Genomic DNA, 17,311 nt, shown 5'->3' on the forward strand with positions numbered 1-17,311 from the left:
AGTTACTGAACCAAGGTGGGTAGATAGAGTTAGGATACAGATCGGCCATGATCTAACCGAATGGCGGAACAGGCTCGAGGGGCTGAATGGCCTCCTCCTGTTCCTAGAGAGAGAGAAAACAAAAAATAAAGATAAATCAGGCAGGGTTCCTGCTCCAGGCTGTTATCAAGTGACTCGTGCATGTGCGGACGGGAGCACGCTCGGCTGCGATGCCCCCCAAGGTCGGTTAGCCCTCTGACACTCACTGTGCAGGGTCACAAGTGAAGAAGGGCTGAGACACCAGAGCCCATAGAACAGAATACCAGCACCAGGCAGAACACTTTGGGGAGGAGGAGGAGGGGGGGGAGGAGGAGGAGGGGGGGGGGGAGAAAGAGAGGATGTGGGAGAGCACAGGAGGGGGAAAACACAAAAGATAATATTAACGGTGATGACTTCACCTTCTGGCTCCTGTTTCTGAACAAGGTGAGCTCACCAGCCTTCAATGTGAGCGGAGGGCAGGAGTGCAATCACTCGGTGAAAGTGGAACAGGAGCTTTCGATCACCGCTCCGCCCCTCTTCCTCTGCCATTTATTCCCGATCGCAACTCAACACGGAAAGTTTCCCGGAGACGGGCACCTGCCCGAGGGAAAGTTTCTCAGAAACGGGGTCATTGGAGACCTTGATCCCCATTCACCTGACCCGGTCCAGATTAGGAGGGGGGGGGGGGGGGGGGAAATGATCCAACCTAAACTCGGAACAAAAATCACACGATCCAACACAAAGAATCGGGAGATTCACAGAACTGGGAAATACACTGACGCTAAATACTATCCCGCTGGAAAAAGACCTGGGGTTTTTTTTTTGCTACTTTTCTCTCTCTCTCCCTCTCTCTCTGAAATCACACCCACCTCTTCCAGGGCAGTCACCGTGTTCCTGCAGTTAATCATTTTCGAAGTAAAGTTGGAGGTGATTGGGGAGCTGATGTCCTCTAAAGTCTCTCTCACAAACTCGGAGACGCTGATCTGTTCCGGCATCCTCACAAGAAGAGATACAACTTTTGCTTTAACCAAAAAAAGAAAGTACAATAATTTTCCTGCCCGGACAGGCGCAGAGCGACGAGCAGCGAAAGGATCCGAGTTAATTCCAGCTCCAGGGTCACTTTGTATCAAACTCTTCGCCACAATCACGTGGGGTCGAGTTGGATCCAACTTAAAGCAACACTGTGCCGGGAGGGGAGGGAGGAGAATCAGGGAGTTTTTTTTCTCTTTGTGTGTGTTTTCCCTTTTGTTTGGTTTTTGTTTATATCTTTCTCTTCACCCCCTCCCCCCCCCACCTTTGCTTCCCAGCATCAACTTTTTTAAAAACTCTTTTAAATACAGTTTCAGCTTTAATATTTGTAAAACGCAGTCCATTTTTTTAAAAAACACAAACTCTTTTTCCAATGTTTCCCTCCCCCCTCCTCCTCTCCTGACTCTTGTTGGGGTACGGTTCTTTGGGAGGGGGGGGGGGCAGTCTGCAGGTCCTCGGGTCTCATCTTCAGGCGTGAGTTTAGGCAATGATGCTGATTGGGGCTATTCAACTGCAGGGGGAATCGCAATCGAGTCTGACCCTCTACAGCAGGGGGGGGGGGGGGGGGATCGCTGAATAGTAAGCAGGAGCCCCGGCTGATTCTCTCCCCTCCCTAATCCAGGTGCAGTTTGATCAGCTCTCCAACTAGGGCTAAAAACTGGGAGACCCTCTGATTTACACATCTCTGCACTGCACAGGGTGGTGTCATTACACACCAGGCCACCGGGAGAGCTGAAAAGGAATTTATTACAGCGAAGCAGCACATCAGACAATGCAACATGTCAAGCTCTCTCGTGATAATTTCTCTTTTCCTACCGGAAGAATTGAGAGTTTTTGCGGAATCTGCTACTTTTAAATACCGTTTCACCATTTTCCTACTATGTCTCATTCATAAATGTTATTGTAACGTTAATTGTTTCCCTCTCCTGTCATAAAAGCAGTAATTATATTATTGCTTCTAATTAAATTCCTTTTTGTTTAATGTGTCGCTTCCGATATTAAAATAATAATTTATGTCAAATGAAAAGAAAGGCTTGCATTTGTAGAGCACCTTATCACAACCCTCAGAGACATCTCCACACACTTCACATACAATGAATTACTCTGCAGTGCAGCGGCCTGAGTTATGGAGACGTTATCTGCACAGCAAGATCCCACAGGTAGCAATCTTTTATTTTGATGGTGCTGATTGAGAGTGGAATGTTGGCCAGGGCACCAGGAGAAACTCCCTGCTCTTCCTCAAATAGTGCCATAGACTCTCTAACCTGAACCACTGGAACAGGTAGACTTGGTTTAACATCTCACCTAACGGGAGGCGCCTCTGTCAATGGGGGCACTGCAGTGCCAGCCTGGGTTACGTGCTCAGGTCCTGGGCTGGTGTTTGAACCTTCTGACTCAGAGGAGAGAGGGCGACCAAATCCCGTGGGTTTCTGAGCGGATTTCAGAGATGCCCTGGCTATGGTTTTTAAACCCACACTTTGACCTTGTGAAGTGTTTGGAGGATTTCGCTACAACTATAGCCATGTAAGGAAAGGGTTAATCAGGCTGTCCTGAAGTCTACCAATGTTAGACGACTATTATATACGACTCTCTTTATATTATAGTAATTTTAACCTTTAACCTTGGCCTGTTAAGCAGGGAGCTCTGAGTCAGCTTGGGGTGGTGAGTGGGCTATTGGACGAGCACTGACCCTGTAGCAATGGTCAGTTTCAGGATGAAGTAATAAGATATTTAATTAAAGACGTGCCATTGCACACTGGTTCATAAAGTTTCAGAGAACTTTAATCATTGGATAAAATTGTGGGCAAACAGTTAGTACTGCAAAGGGAAACCCCTGGACATACACCATCCTTTTTAATTGGTATCAATGATAAAGAAACAAAGACAGACTTATAATTAAAGGTTTCACTTGGTAGAACAGCAATTATATGGAACAAGAGTGAAACTACCAATAAAGATAATGATGTTAGGGAATTTATACTTGTTAACCCAATGGGAAAAGAGCTTGTTAAGTAACGAAAACTAAAGTTATTGATTAGGGCTACGTCAACTAAATTCTCCTTATATGGAATTGTATTTTAACTTTTATATAATCATGTAGTGCAGAAATATGTGAATTGTTATGTAGAGGGGAGTGAGGAATGTATAAAAACTAGCTGTTTATAATGAATCTTACAACACCAGGTTATAGTCCATCAATTTTATTTGAAAATCACAAGCTTTCGGAGGCTTTCTCCTTCATCAGGGTGCTATATAAATGCGAAACGTTCAAGGATTCCCACATTCACCTGACGAAGGAGAAAGCCTCCGAAAGCTTGTGATTTTCAAATTAAACTGTTGTAAGATTCCTTACATTTCTATTTCTAGAGAAAAGAGCCCCAGCCTGTTCAGCCTTTCCTGATAAGTATAACCTCTCAGTTCTGCTATCATCCTTGTGAATCTTTTTTTGCACTTTCTCCAGTGCCTCTATATCCTTTTTGTAATATGGAGACCGGAATTGTGCTCAGTGCTCCAAGCGTAGTCTAACCAAGGTTCCATGCAAGTTCAACATAACTTCTCCGCTTTTCAATTCCATCCCTCCGGAAACGACCATGTGGCTGAGATAACGGAAAAAAATTGTAGGGAAAACTTTAAGGGTAAAAATATACATATTAAAAATGTGGCATCAATAGAATGTTATAATTAGTATTGAGGAGAGAGCATCCGCACCCTTGAGGCAACTAGACACATTCCCAGGGATAGTTACCATTTTCACTGTCGGGCACAGTACAGAGAGTTGAGGTTGAAGTTATCATATTCCTTTACTCTGCTAAGACTCCACAGCTGAATAGAGGCTGAGGCATCTCTCATTAGGAGGGAGGGAAAATCAGAAGAGGAGAGACCACCTGGGAGGTCCCCGGTCCCAGCTGGTTGGGGAGTGGGAGGGGAAATTGTTGCAAAAGCCCAAGGTTGTACACACGCCCACTGGGCTGCGAGATATCTCAATATCACAAGACTGATACCCATGAGAAAGACTATTTGGTCCATCCACAAACGCCCCACAGTCCCCACTCTAACAGAATCTTACTATTTCTTAAACTGGGAGGTAATAGTCTGTGTTGGTTCAGCCAATCCCGGCCAAGGCAGCATTTAATGCCCCAAGGTAGAGAGGGGATAAAGGTCAGGGTTCCTGCAACCTGATCATTGTCCAGTGGTTGCTCTGTGTGTGGAAATTGGGTGAGGACAGTCTGCTAAGACCCCAATGGTTGAATAGCCCAATTATTCACACAAGAAGAAATATAGGTGTGCAGTCGATGCCCGTGGAATCACAAGAGTCAGCGCCTTCAGGACAGGAGGGAAGAAAACTGGATAAGAAAATAATATTCTGAGTCCAAAGTTTAGCTTTCAGCCGTGGCTCGTTGGGTCGCACTCTCGCCTCTGAGGCAGAAGGTCGTGGGTTCAAGTCCCACTCCAGAGACTTGAGCACAAAATCTAGGCTGACACTCCAGCGCAGTGCTACATTGTCAGAGATGCCGTCTTTCGGACTCAGACGTTAAACTGAGGCCCTGTCTGCCCTCTCAGATGGATGTAAAAGACCCCGTGGCACTATTTCGAAGAAAGGCAGGGGAGTCCTGGCCAATATTTATCCCTCGATTAATATTACCAAAAATAAACAAATTATCTGATCATTTATCACATTGCTGTTTGTGGGACCTTGCTGTGCGCAAATTGGCTGTTGCGTTTCCCTACATTACAAAAGTAAATACACCCTGAAAAGTACTTCATTGGCTGTGAAGTGCTTTTGGGCGTCCTGAGGTCATGAAAGGTGCTATATAAATGCAAGTTTTTCTTTCGTCTTTAAACTTGGATTGTTATGAGGCCCAGTTCTCTCCCAGTAGAGGCCAGTGATGCAAGAGTTAAATCTCTCTGTAATTCAATTCAGCTCCTCTCTCCCGACTTCCCAACTCAATACGTGTGGTCTTGGGCCTGGAATAACACTACTCATATTTCCACACTTATTACAGTTCTCAGCTGCAGGAACTGCCGTTACTTTCAGAATCACCCCCTGGTCTCAGTAAGTAGATCTAAGCCCGTCCACCCCCCGCAGGCCCCCTCCTTCAGTTCCTGGCAACCCGACTAGGTCATGGCCCCGAACACAGAATATTTCAACAGTCAGCCACACAGATGGTGTGCCGTCACTATATAAATAAATACCAAAAAAAAAAGGCCTCCATTTGCTGCTAACAGCCTTCCATAAACAAACGCGTGCGTTCTGCTTCTGTCCCTTACACCATGAGCGTAGCACTGACGATGGGAGACTTGCAGCAACATCAGCGCTAATTATTGAATCACGTGTGAGTACGATCTTCACCTAGTTCCACGGACCAGGCAGGTCAGGGGGTGATGTCAGAGCGGGAATATGATATTCAGCTGGAGGATCAGCCATGATCATATTGAATGGCGGAGCAGGCTCGAAGGGCCGAATGGCCTACTCCTGCTCCTATTTTCTATGTTTCTATGTCAGGAAGCACTTCTCACACAAAAGGTAGTGGAAATCTGGAACTCTCTCCCCCAGAAAGCTGTTGAGGCTGGGGGTCAATTGAAAATTTCAAAACTGAGATCGATGGACTTTTGCTAGCTAAGGATATTAAGGATTACAGAACCAATGGAGTTAAGATACAGTTCAGCCATGATCTCATTGAATGGCGGAACAGGCTCAAGGGGCCGAATGGCCTCCTCCTGTTCCTATGTTCCATCTCCAATAGAAAGAAAAGAACCTGCATTTACATAGTGCCTTTCATGACGTCCCAATTAGCTTTGTTGCTGTGTAGTCACTGTTGTAATGTAGGAAATGCAGCAACCAATTTGCACACAGCAAGTCCCACAAACAGCAATGAGATAGATGACTAGCTAATCTGTTTTATTGATGTTGCCTGAGGAATAAATGTCGGGCAGAAGACTGGGAGAACTGCCCTGTTCCTCTTCGAAATAGTGCCATGCGATCTTTTGCGTCCACTCGAGAGGGCAAACTCAGTTTAATGTCACATCTGAAAAATGGCACCTCCAACAGTGCAGCACTCCGCCAGTACTGCACTGGGGGTGTCAGCCTAGATTACGTGCTCAAGTCTCTGTAACCCATCAACCTTCCGACTCAGAAGCGAGAGTGCTACCCACTGACCACCTACAATCTGTGATGAGTCAGCTGATCTCACCCAAGGCAGCAGTATAGGCACAGCATTCCAGAGAATGGAAAAATAGTTAGCAGGCTATTGCTGTGACTCCTGCTGGTACCTCCAGGTGTGCGTGCACTTTGAGCGAGGACAGGCTCTGGGCTGAGCTGTGAATTCCCCCTTCCTCTCTCTCCACCCCCTCACTGCCCACCACCCCCCACCCCATTCCCCGCCACCCCTCAGTTCAACAGCCTGCTGGCACTCACCGTGTAGGCTGACACAGGAAGAATGGCCACTTGAGTGAAATATGGGAGGGCAGTCATCATCGAGGGAGCCATAGCCCCAGCAAAGGTCAGTGCCTTTAGACGAGGGGAGGAAACTAGAAAGCAAGATAAAGAGATGACGTAATTCTAATATGGTAAGAATCTGTACAGTGCAATGACTTAAGTCAGAACTGCTGATTAGTGGGACTGCATACAGTAAACTCTACAATGGCTCCAAACCAGCTGGAGCTGTGCTGATCATTCTGGATGGGAGAGGGTGGGGATATCAACACTGGTGGGTGGAATTCTAGGAAGGAATTCGTGCAAATGATTCAGCAATTCCAGCCCAGAGTCTTCAACAAGTTAACAAATGTGTTTTAGATCGTTTAATGAGTGGCAGTGAGAGCACTCACTTCTGCATCAAATAACATGCCCCCAGTAACCAGGAGCAGATTAACACTCGAGGGTCTGTGCCCAGTAACCAGGGGCAGATTAACACACGAGGGTCTGTGCCCATTAACCAGGGGCAGATTAACACACGAGGGTCTGTGCCCAGTAACCAGGGGCAGATTAACACACGAGGGTCTGTGCCCATTAACCAGGGGCAGATTAACACACGGGGGTCTGTGCCCAGTAACCAGGGGCAGATTAACACACGGGGGTCTGTGCCCAGTAACCAGGGGCAGATTAACACACGGGGGTCTGTGCCCATGTACACTGGCCAAATATGGGAGCCCCCAGTAAAACTCACCACAATGCAGTAAAACTACATAAAACCACTGGATCATTTAATTTAAGCACAGTATATTGTGATACAATTTGCTTTATTATCAACGCAGTGTTTAAACATTCTACAGGCTTATTTCTTCATGTATTTTACTAGTTTTGTGTTTACTGGATCGGGGGCGGGGTTGTGTGTGGGGGGAGGGCTGGGGGAGAGGGGGCAGGGATGCGGTGGGGACCTGAATGTTCCTGCTGCCCAGGACCGCAAGAATTCTTAATCTGGCTCTGCCTGCACCAATCAGCAAAGTCCCAGTGGAACAACATTCCAGCTGGTGGAGGATCCAGCAGAGAATAAACGACAACAACTTGCATTTATATCGGGCTTTTAACGTAGTAAAACATCCCAAGGCGCTTCACAGGAGCGATTATCAGACAAAATTTGACACTGAGCCCCATAAGGAGATATTAGGACAGGTGACCAAAAGCTTGGTCAAAGAGGTAGGTTTTAAGGAGCGACTTACAAACGAGGAGAGAGAGGTAGAGAGGCGGAGAGGTTTAGGGAGGGAATTCCAGAGCATAGGGCTCTGGCAGCTGAAGGCCCAGCCACCAATGGTGGAGCGGTGAAAATCGGGGATGCGCAAGAGGCCAGAATTGGAGGAGCGCAGAGATCTCGGAGGGTTGTAGGGCTGGAAGAGGTTACAGAGATAGGGAGGGGGCGAGGCCACGGAGGGATTTGAAAACAAGGATGAGAATTTTAAAATCAAAGTGTTCCCGGACGGGGAGCCAATGTAGGTCAGCGAGCACAGAGGTGATGGGTGAACGGGTTTTGGTGCGAGTTAGGATACGGGGCAGCAGAGTTTTGGATGAGCTCAATTTTACGGAGGGTGCAAGGCGAGAAGCCGACCAGGAGAGGATTGGAATAGTCGAGTCTGGAGATAACAATGGTATGTGCCTTTGGCATCTGCCAAAGGAAAGTGTTTAATGACAAGGCATTCAGCACCTTACACAACAGGCCTGTGCGCACACCTCCACTAAATGCGGCTACAGCGTATCGCCCTAGTCACACCGCCCTTTGGTGAGACACTCTATTAATTTAATTGCTACTTAATTGTCTGACTGCTCCGGGGTATGGAGACGATGCTTTCTTCTGCTGGAATGCTTCTGCTTGTTACAGAATTCTAGTCCCGCCCATCGCCCGCATACTCCCTGGGTCAGTCCTGACTCCCTGCTTCCCAATGCATCAAATTTAATATATCTTATCTTCAAATCCCTGCACAGCCTTTTCCCAGGAATACTGTGGAGGCAATTGAAGTTCCCTCCATAATATCCACAACACATCCGCAGTATCCACAAGTGGCAAGTAACATTCGCGCCAGACAAGTGCCAGGCAATGCCTATCTCCAACAAGAGAGTGTCTAACCACCTCCCCATGACATTCAACGGCAAAATATTCGTTCATGGGATGTGGGCGTCGCTGGCGAGGCCGGCATTTATTGCCCATCCCTAATTGCCCTTTGAGAAGGAGGTGGTGAGCTGCCGCCTTGAACCGCTGCAGTCCGTGTGGTGAAGGTTCTCCCACAGTGCTGTAGCAGTTTAGGAGGCTTTGAAATTTGATACAGCTCAGTGGCTTACTGGGCCACTTCAGAGGGCAGTTAAGTGACAACCATGGGCAGGAACACCCTTTTCACACGCTGACAATGTAATGAAAAGCAAACGTGTGTCCTCGGCTCAGTTGGTTTGTAATCCTCGCCAGGACGAGGCCGACCAGTCAGTGCTACCCCGAGGGTCAACTATATATCAGATAAGATCTTCAACTGAGGCCTCGTCTGTTTGTTCAAGTGGTCGTAAAGAAAGACTGACTTGCATTTATATAGTGCCTTTCAGGATGTCCCAAAGTGCTTTACAGCCATGAAGTATTTTTGCAGTGTAGTCACTGCTGTAATGTAGGAAACGTGGCAGCCAATTTGCCACAAATTGCAAGGAGATAAATGACCAGATCATCTGTTTTTAGGTGTTGGTTGAGGGATAAATATTGGCCAGGACACCGTGGAGAGCTCCCCTGCTCTTCAAATAGTGCTATGGGAGCTTTTACATTCACCTGAGAGGGCAGATGAGCCGCCTTCTTGAACTGCTGCAGTCCGTGTGGTGAAGGTTCTCCCACAGTGCTGTTAGGAAGGGAGTTCCAGGATTTTGACCCAGCGACAATGAAGGAACGGCGATATATTTCCAAGTCGGGATGGTGTGTGACTTGGAGGGGAACGTGCAGGTGGTGGTGTTCCCATGTGTCTGCTGCTCTTGTCCTTCTAGGTGGTAGAGGTCGCGGGTTTGGGAGGTGCTGTCGAAGAAGCCTTGGCGAGTTGCTACAGTGCATCCTGTGGATGGTACACACTGCAGCCACGGTGCGCCGGTGGTGAAGGGAGTGAATGTTTAGGGTGGTGGATGGGGTGCCAATCAAGCGGGCTGCTTTGTCCTGGATGGTGTTGAGCTTCTTGAGTGTTGTTGGAGCTGCACTCATCCAGGCAAGTGGAGAGTATTCCATCACACTCCTGACTTGTGCTTTGTAGATGGTGGAAAGGCTTTGGGGAGTCAGGAGGTGAGTCACTCGCCGCAGAATACCCAGCCTCTGACCTGCTCTTTTAGCAACAGTATTTATATGGCTGGTCCAGTTAAGTTTCTGGTCAATGGTGATCCCCAGGATGTTGATGGTGGGGGATTCGGTGATGGTAATGCCGTTGAATGTCAAGGGGAGGTGGTTAGACTCTCTTTTGTTGGAGATGGTCATTGCCTGGCTCTTGTCTGGCGCGAATGTTACTTGCCACTGATCAGCCCAAGCCTGGATGTTGTCCAGGTCTTGCTGCATGCGGGCTCGGACTGCTTCATTATTTGAGGGGATGCGAATGGAACTGAACACTGTGTAATCATCAGCGAACATCCCCATTTCTGACCTTATGATGGAGGGAAGGTCTTTGATGAAGCAACTGAAGATGTTTGGGCCTAGGACACTGCCCTGAGGAACTCCTGCAGCAATGTCCTGGGGCTGAATGATTCGGCCAGCTCGGTCAGTAGTGGTGCTACCGAGCCACTCTTGGTGATGGACATTGAAGTCCCCCACCCAGAGTATATTCTGTGCCCTTGCTACCCTCAGTGCTTCCATCCAAGTGGTGTTCAACATGGAGGAGGACTGATTCATCAGCTGAGGGAGGACGGTAGGTGGTAATCAGCAGGAGGTTTCCTTGCCCATGTTTGACCTGATGCCATGAGATTTCATGGGGTCCAGAGTCAATGTTGAGGACTCCCAGGGCCATTCCCTCCTGACTGTATATCACTGTACTGCCACCTCTGGTCGGTCTGTCCTGCCGGTGGGACAGGATATACCCAGGGATGGTGATGGAAAAGTCTGGGACATTGAAAAGTATGATTCTGTGAGTATGGCTATGTCAGGCTGTTGCTTGACTAGTCTGTGGGACAGCTCTCCCAATTTTGGCACAAGTCCCCAGATGTTTGTGAGGAGGACTTTGCAGGGTCGACTGGGCTTGGTTTGCCTTTGTCGTGTCCGATGCCGGGTGGTCCGTCCGGTTTTATTCTTATTATGACTTTTTTCGCGAGATTTTACAACTGAGTGGCTTGCTGGGCCATTTCAGAATCAACCACATTGCTGTGGGTCTAGAGTCACATATAGGCCAGACCAGGTAAAGATGGCAAGTTTTCTTCCCTAAAGGGGATCAGTGAACCAGATGGGTTTTTATGACAATCCGGTAGTTTCATGCCACCATTACTGATACTAGTATTTTAATTCCAGATTTTATTTAATTAATTATTAATTGAATTTAAATTCCCCAGATGCCATGGCGGGATTTGAACTCATGACTCCAGATTATTAGTTCAGGCCTCTGGATTACTAGTCCAGTAACATAACCACTATGCTACTGTACCCTCCTGGTTAATAATGAACAGGGGGTGAAATCCGCCTTTGGGCAATGACGCAAAACGAGCGACAGTGGATCGGGAAAAGCCTGTTTTACATCCCGTTCTGATTTTCTTTTCCATTGAAGTCAACGGGACAGAGTATTTCTCCCCTTGGGTGTTCACCTGGCTCAGCTTGGTCCCAGACCCAGACGCCATGCTGAGACGTAAGCTACTGAAGGTGAGAAATGGCAAAAAGACGGTAGAAAAGGACAACTGCATTAAAATAACACAGAAAGCAATTTAATCTGAACGCATTAACCAATGAACAAAGGAAATGAATCCCCATGGAGTTCAGCAGCGAACAGTTCGTGGTGAGAGTCTCAGCAGCTTTCACATCCTTGTGTTTAAATCCCTCCATGGCCTCGCCCCTCCCTATCACTGTAACCTCCTCCAGCCCTAAAACCCTCCGAGATCTCTGCGCTCCTCCAATTCTGAACTCTTGCGCATCCCCGATTTCCATCGCCCCACCATTGGCGGCCGTGCCTTCAGTTGCCTAGGTCTTAAGTTCTGGAATTCCCTCCCTAAACCTCTCTGCCCTCTCTTCCTCTCTCTCCTCCTTAGAGACGCTTCTTAAAACCTACCTCTTTGACCAAGCTTTTGGTCACCAGTCCTAATGTGACTCGGTGTCAAATTTTGTTTGATAATTGCTCCTGCGAAGCGCCTTGGGACGTTTTAGTATGTTAAAGGTGCTGTATATATCAAGTTGTTGCTGTTTCACACGCACAGTGCTGTCATTTTATAAGCTGTGAATTTCTGCTGGAAGGTTTGTGGTTTTTGCTGGGGTTGAGAATGTGTAAATTTACCTTCCTGTAGTAGCTGGTTGCTCTTCACACTTGTCAGCACCCAATGCCCGGCCACTTGTCTAATTTGGTTTGGTAATGAACTCTCTCATATATGATAGAATGACTCATTAACCACACCCTTCACACTGGCGTTTCCATGTTTGAGAACACGGCCTACGCCTTGTGCTTTGAACAACTGATGTCCTGCAGCTGGAGTTCTGGTTACTCAGGTAGACCGGTTAGGTTGACGGAACGCCCAATTCAGCTTTACCCAATCTTATCCCCATCTCTCTTGAAGAGACTGACTGATGTTGGTGTGCAGGTGCCACGTAGAGTTGCCAACTCTGGTTGGACGTATTCCTGGAGGTTTCATCACATGACCTCCTGCCTCCAACCGCCCCACCCCCACACTCCTGCCATTGGTCACCCGACACGTCCATCCTCGTGGTGCCCCGCCTTCCCCATGGCCAATCGGAAAGCGAACAGACTCTTCATTACCCGATTGGATGATTCTTGACTGTCAGTCAAGCAGCCTTTTTCCCCCATGCCCAATATTTTTTATAACCAACAAGCAAAAGTGTTCAAAGAAAATTTTTAAAAATACAATTTTTTAATGCCCCCATCATTTTTCTCCTCAGTTTGTTCGCAGCAGAGTCCTGGAGATTAATCTTTAATTCCTGGACACTCCAGGCCAATCCTGACACCATGCTACCAAGACACCAGCTGTCTTCTGGCACCTCACTCAAGTACCCAGACAATGAGTGTCAGAAGGTTGTTCGATTGTGGGTCCATCACGGAGGTTCTAGACGACAGCAAGCGGGAGAGTCTGGATCACCCGCTAACTCTGGACGAACTGACAAAGGCCGTCCGTTCCTTCGAGAAGAGTAAGACTCCCGGAAGCGACGGCTTACCGGTGGAGCTGTACTCGGCTCTGTGGGACTGGATAGGCCCAGACCTGCTGGAAGTGTACGGGGCTATGCTCCTGGCAGGCAGCATGTCAGACTCCATGAGGAAAGGCATCATCGCCCTCATCTACAAGCAGAAGGGGGAGAGGGAAGAAATCAAAAATTGGCGACCCACCTCACTACTTAACGTGGACTACAAAATTCTGTCCAAGGTCATCGCCAATCGGGTCAAGTCAGCCCTGGAGGTGGTGATCCACCCCGATCAGACCTGCGCCGTACCCGGCAGGAAGATCTCTGATAGCCTGGCGCTACTCAGGGATACGATCGCCTACGTACAGGACAGGGGGGTGAACACCTGCCTGATCAGCCTGGACCAGGAGAAGGCCTTTGACAGAATATCCCACACGTACATGATGGACGTGCTCTCCAAAATGGGGTTTGGGGAGGGAATCCGCAATTGGATCCAACTGCTCTACACAAACATCAGTAGCGCAGTTTCAATCAACAGGTGGGAATCAGAAAGCTTTCCGATCAAATCTGGAGTCAGGCCGGGCTGTCCTCTCTCCTCCGTCTTGTTCGTGTGTTGCATCGAACCCTATGCCGGGTCCATCAGGAGGGATGCAGGCATAAGAGTGGTGACGATCCCAGGCAGCGGAGGCACTCAGGTCAAGGCCTCCCTGTACATGGATGACGTCACCGCCTTATGCTCAGATCAGCTGTCGGTCCGCAGATTGATGAGCATCTGCGACCAGTTCGAACTGGCCTCGGGGGCCAGGGTAAATCGTAGCAAGAGCGAGGCCATGTTCTTTGGGAACTGGACCGACCGATCCTTTGTCCCCTTCACCGTCAGGTCGGATTACCTGAAGGTGCTGGGGATCTGGTTCGGGGGGGCCGGGGCGTGCACCAAAAACTGGGAGGAGCGTATTTCCAAGGTTAAGCAGAAACTGGGACTGTGGGATCGACGATCCCTCTCAATCGTGGGCAAGAACCTGGTCATCAGGTGCGAGGTGCTCTCGGTGTTGCTGTACGTGGCGCAGGTCTGGCCCATACCTCACTCGTGCGCCGTGACAGTCACCCGAGCCATCTTCCACTTTGTCTGGAGATCAAAAATGGACCGTGTCCGCAGGGTCACGATGTACAAATCTCCAGAGAAAGGGGGGAAAGGCGTGCCCAACGTGGCCCTCATCCTGATGGCCACCTTTGTGTGCGGCTGCATCAAGCTGTGCATTGACCCTCGGTACGCAAACACAAAGTGTCACTACGTGCTGAGGTTCTACCTGTCCCCGGTGTTGTGAGGGATGGGCCTGGCCACGCTGCCACGGAATGCCCCGTCCAGTTGGACCGTTCCGCCCCACCTGTCCTTCGTGGAAAAGTTTGTGCAGAAAAGCACCTTTGACCACAAGGCGATCAGCGAGTGGTCCGCACGTAACGTCCTCGAGACCCTGCGGGAAAAGAAGATGGTGGATCCTGTCGGTTGGTTCCCTGAGCAGACTGTCAATGTCATTTGGCAGAACGCCTCATCGCCAGAGCTTTCAAACAAGCACCAAGACCTAGCTTGGCTGGTGGTGAGAAGGGCCCTTCCCGTCAGATCCTTCATGCACTCCCGGACTCTCAGCGCCACCGCGCGCTGTCCCCGAGGAGGCTGCGGTGGAGACGAGACCGTCAGCCATCTCCTTCTGGAATGTGCCTTTGCAAAGAAGGTCTGGAGAGAGATGCAGTGGTATCTGTCCAGGTTCGTCCCGAGCAGTTCCGTAACACAGGATTCTGTGCTCTACGGGCTGTTCCCGGGGACGCACACTGAGACGGACATCAGCTGCTGCTGGAAGACCATCAACTCGGTGAAAGACTCCCTTTGGTCTGCCCGCAACCTGCTGGTCTTCCAGTGCAAGGAGCTGTCCTCGACCGAGTGTTGCAGACTGGCACATTCCAAGGTCCAGGACTACGTGCTGAGGGACACACTGAGGGTGGGTGCGGCCGCCGCAAAGGCTCTGTGGGGAAAGGCAACCGTTTAGAGCCTTCCCGCCATTGTATACCGAGGGGCTGCAATCAGAGAAAAACCCCCTCGGGCAGAATGTAAAATTTTAATTGATGTAATGTAACTGTAATGAATCTGTAATGAACCTGGAAAGAATCTGTAACGTACCTGTTATCAAAAATGTGTATTGAGTGTATTGCAATGAGGCACCCTAGAGTGTCATGAACTGTAATTATGTCCAATGTGTTCATTGAACTGTACTTGATGTAACCTGCAAATTGTATAATCTGTATTGTGTACGTTTGGAATGTGATATGACAACTGTATTGTATGTATTGCTGCAAATTTTATGAATAAAGTATATTTTTTGAAAAAAAAAAGATTGTGGGTCCATCATGGCTGAATCCAATTTCAATCTCACCTTGATGTCCACATCTATCCTGGATAGTGATCTGGAGTAGGAACCATGGCCATTTTCCTTCCCAACCCTAGCTACTTTAAAGTGGATAAAATTAAGGACAGGAATTCTTACTTCTGTTAAAGAGGCCTTCCCCTAACTGCAGGGAGCTGTTGCTACCAGAAAATTGGTCGCAAATTTAACCGTTCAAGAACTGCTCATGTGCAGTTCTTTTAGCACAGCTGCCTAGGCCCTAAGTACTGGAATACCCTCCCTAAATCTCTCTGCCTCTCCGCCTCTCTCTCCTCCTTTAAAACGCTCCTTAAAACCTACCTCTTTGACCAAACTTTTGGTCACCTATCCTAATGTCTCCTTTTGTGGCTCGGTGTCACTTTCTTTTTGATAATCGCTCCTGTGAAGCGCCTTGGGACATTTTACTATGTTAAGTGCACGTTGTTGTTGTTGTTGTTACTGCCAGTCCTGTAAAATCCTAAGATACTAAGGTATTGACTATCCAAGGAAGTCGGTGACAGGGAGCGTGATCCATTGGCACCACCCTCCTGCATTTGTACTGCTGCTTTGTGTTGATCTCCAGGTAAACATAGAGGTGAGGATTGACCAGGAAAGATCATGTTGTGACAGAACTACAGGTGGGCACAAGTGTGTTTGCCTCCATGTAACAACAGACGCTGCACATCAAAGTAATTCCTGGTATCTGAAGCACTTTGGAGTTGTTGCTGAGAGACGCGATTAGGTGCTACATGAATGCAAGTTCCTTTCTTTAGTGTCAAACCTCCATGGCTGCCTTTGTATCACTCCCTGCTTTGCTCACAATACAAGCGAACCAGAGGTTAAGAAGAGAATGCAAAGACAAGAACGTTCCATACTGAACAAGCTTTCTTCGTGCCCCTAGGAAGATTTTTATCATTACAGTATTTGTGAAACAAGAGAGTTTCTCTGTGAGAAGATTCCCTCACCTCAGGTCGAAAAAATATCCAAATACCTGAGTTTGGATTTTGAAAAGTGGAAGTAGTGAGATTATATTTTATTTAATTTTAGAAATAAATTTAAAGTCCCTGAGCTTGTTTTTGCTATACTGACAGGTTTATGGGAGGCATGTTCTCAATTTAAACCTATGTCCACAGGAGTGTTTAGACATGCTGTGGCTGATTGAATAACGACAACAACTTGCATTTATACAGAGCCTTTAACATAGGAAAATGTCCCAAGGTGCTTCACAGGAACGTTATCAGGCAAAAATTGACACCGAGCCAAAGAAGGAGATATTAGGATGGGTGACTAAAAGCTTGGCCAAAGAATTGGGTTTTAAGGAGGGGCTTAAAGGAGGAGAGAGAGGTAGACAGGCGGAGAGGATTAGGGAGGGAATTCCCTCCGCCGCCAATGGTGGGGTGAAGGGAGCGGAGAATGAACAAGAGGCCAGAAATGGAGGAGCGCGGAGATCTCGGAAGATTGTAGGGCTGGAGGAGGTTACAGCGATGGGGTGGTGTGGGGGGGGGCCATGGTGGGATTTGAACACGAGGATGAGAATTTTAAATTTGATGCATTGTTGGACTGGGAGCCAATGTAGATCAGCGAGCACAGGGGTGATTGTTATAACTGCAAGCAGCTCCCTACTTTTCAGGGTTAAAGTTATTGATGCATCAGCTGAGTTAAATTCATAAACACAACTCTGTCCTGAAACTCCCTTGCTGACTGGGTGGGTAAAGGTGTTACCAGTTGGGATTTAGCCCATCTTGTATGACTAAGATGGGCTAAATCAGCATAGACCAAAGAACCTGTGCCTTCTGGTTACTTGGACAATGTACTGGAGAGTGTGCCTGTGGCCTGTGGAAGCTGAACTCTGGTGAAACAAAGCCTGCATTTAAGGTTAAACACAAGTTCTTTCTTTCTGGGTGTTAGTTTATTGCTCTGTCCTGAGCCCACATGGACTGAAAGCTCCCAGGTTCCATCCCTGGTGTGATCAGTCGGAGGTAGGGCTGTTCTGATCCGTGTCAGTGCTCCTGGGCTAGGGAGAAGGAGATTAGGCCAGGATTTCCCCTCCTGCTCTCTCTCCGGTCACTCCTGATGCCAAGTATGTGCGGA

The 17,311-nt window shown here is 48.2% G+C and overlaps 1 protein-coding gene across 4 annotated transcripts in view; it reads right to left on the reverse strand.

Annotated features, from left to right (window-relative positions):
• LOC137342725 (arf-GAP with SH3 domain, ANK repeat and PH domain-containing protein 2-like) overlaps nt 1-1,145 on the reverse strand; it is a 75,221-nt gene extending 74,076 nt beyond the window's left edge. For all 4 annotated transcript variants that reach the window (XM_068006877.1, XM_068006879.1, XM_068006880.1 and 1 more), the window contains exon 1: nt 888-1,145. In XM_068006877.1, the coding sequence (XP_067862978.1) occupies nt 888-1,013 (126 nt within the window). In that variant the 5' untranslated portion in view covers nt 1,014-1,145. The remainder of the gene's footprint in view (nt 1-887) is intronic.
• Between the last annotated feature and the right edge of the window lie 16,166 nt (nt 1,146-17,311).

The sequence above is a fragment of the Heptranchias perlo genome, chromosome 26 (genome assembly GCF_035084215.1).
Source record: "Heptranchias perlo isolate sHepPer1 chromosome 26, sHepPer1.hap1, whole genome shotgun sequence".
Lineage (NCBI taxonomy): Eukaryota > Metazoa > Chordata > Chondrichthyes > Hexanchiformes > Hexanchidae > Heptranchias > Heptranchias perlo.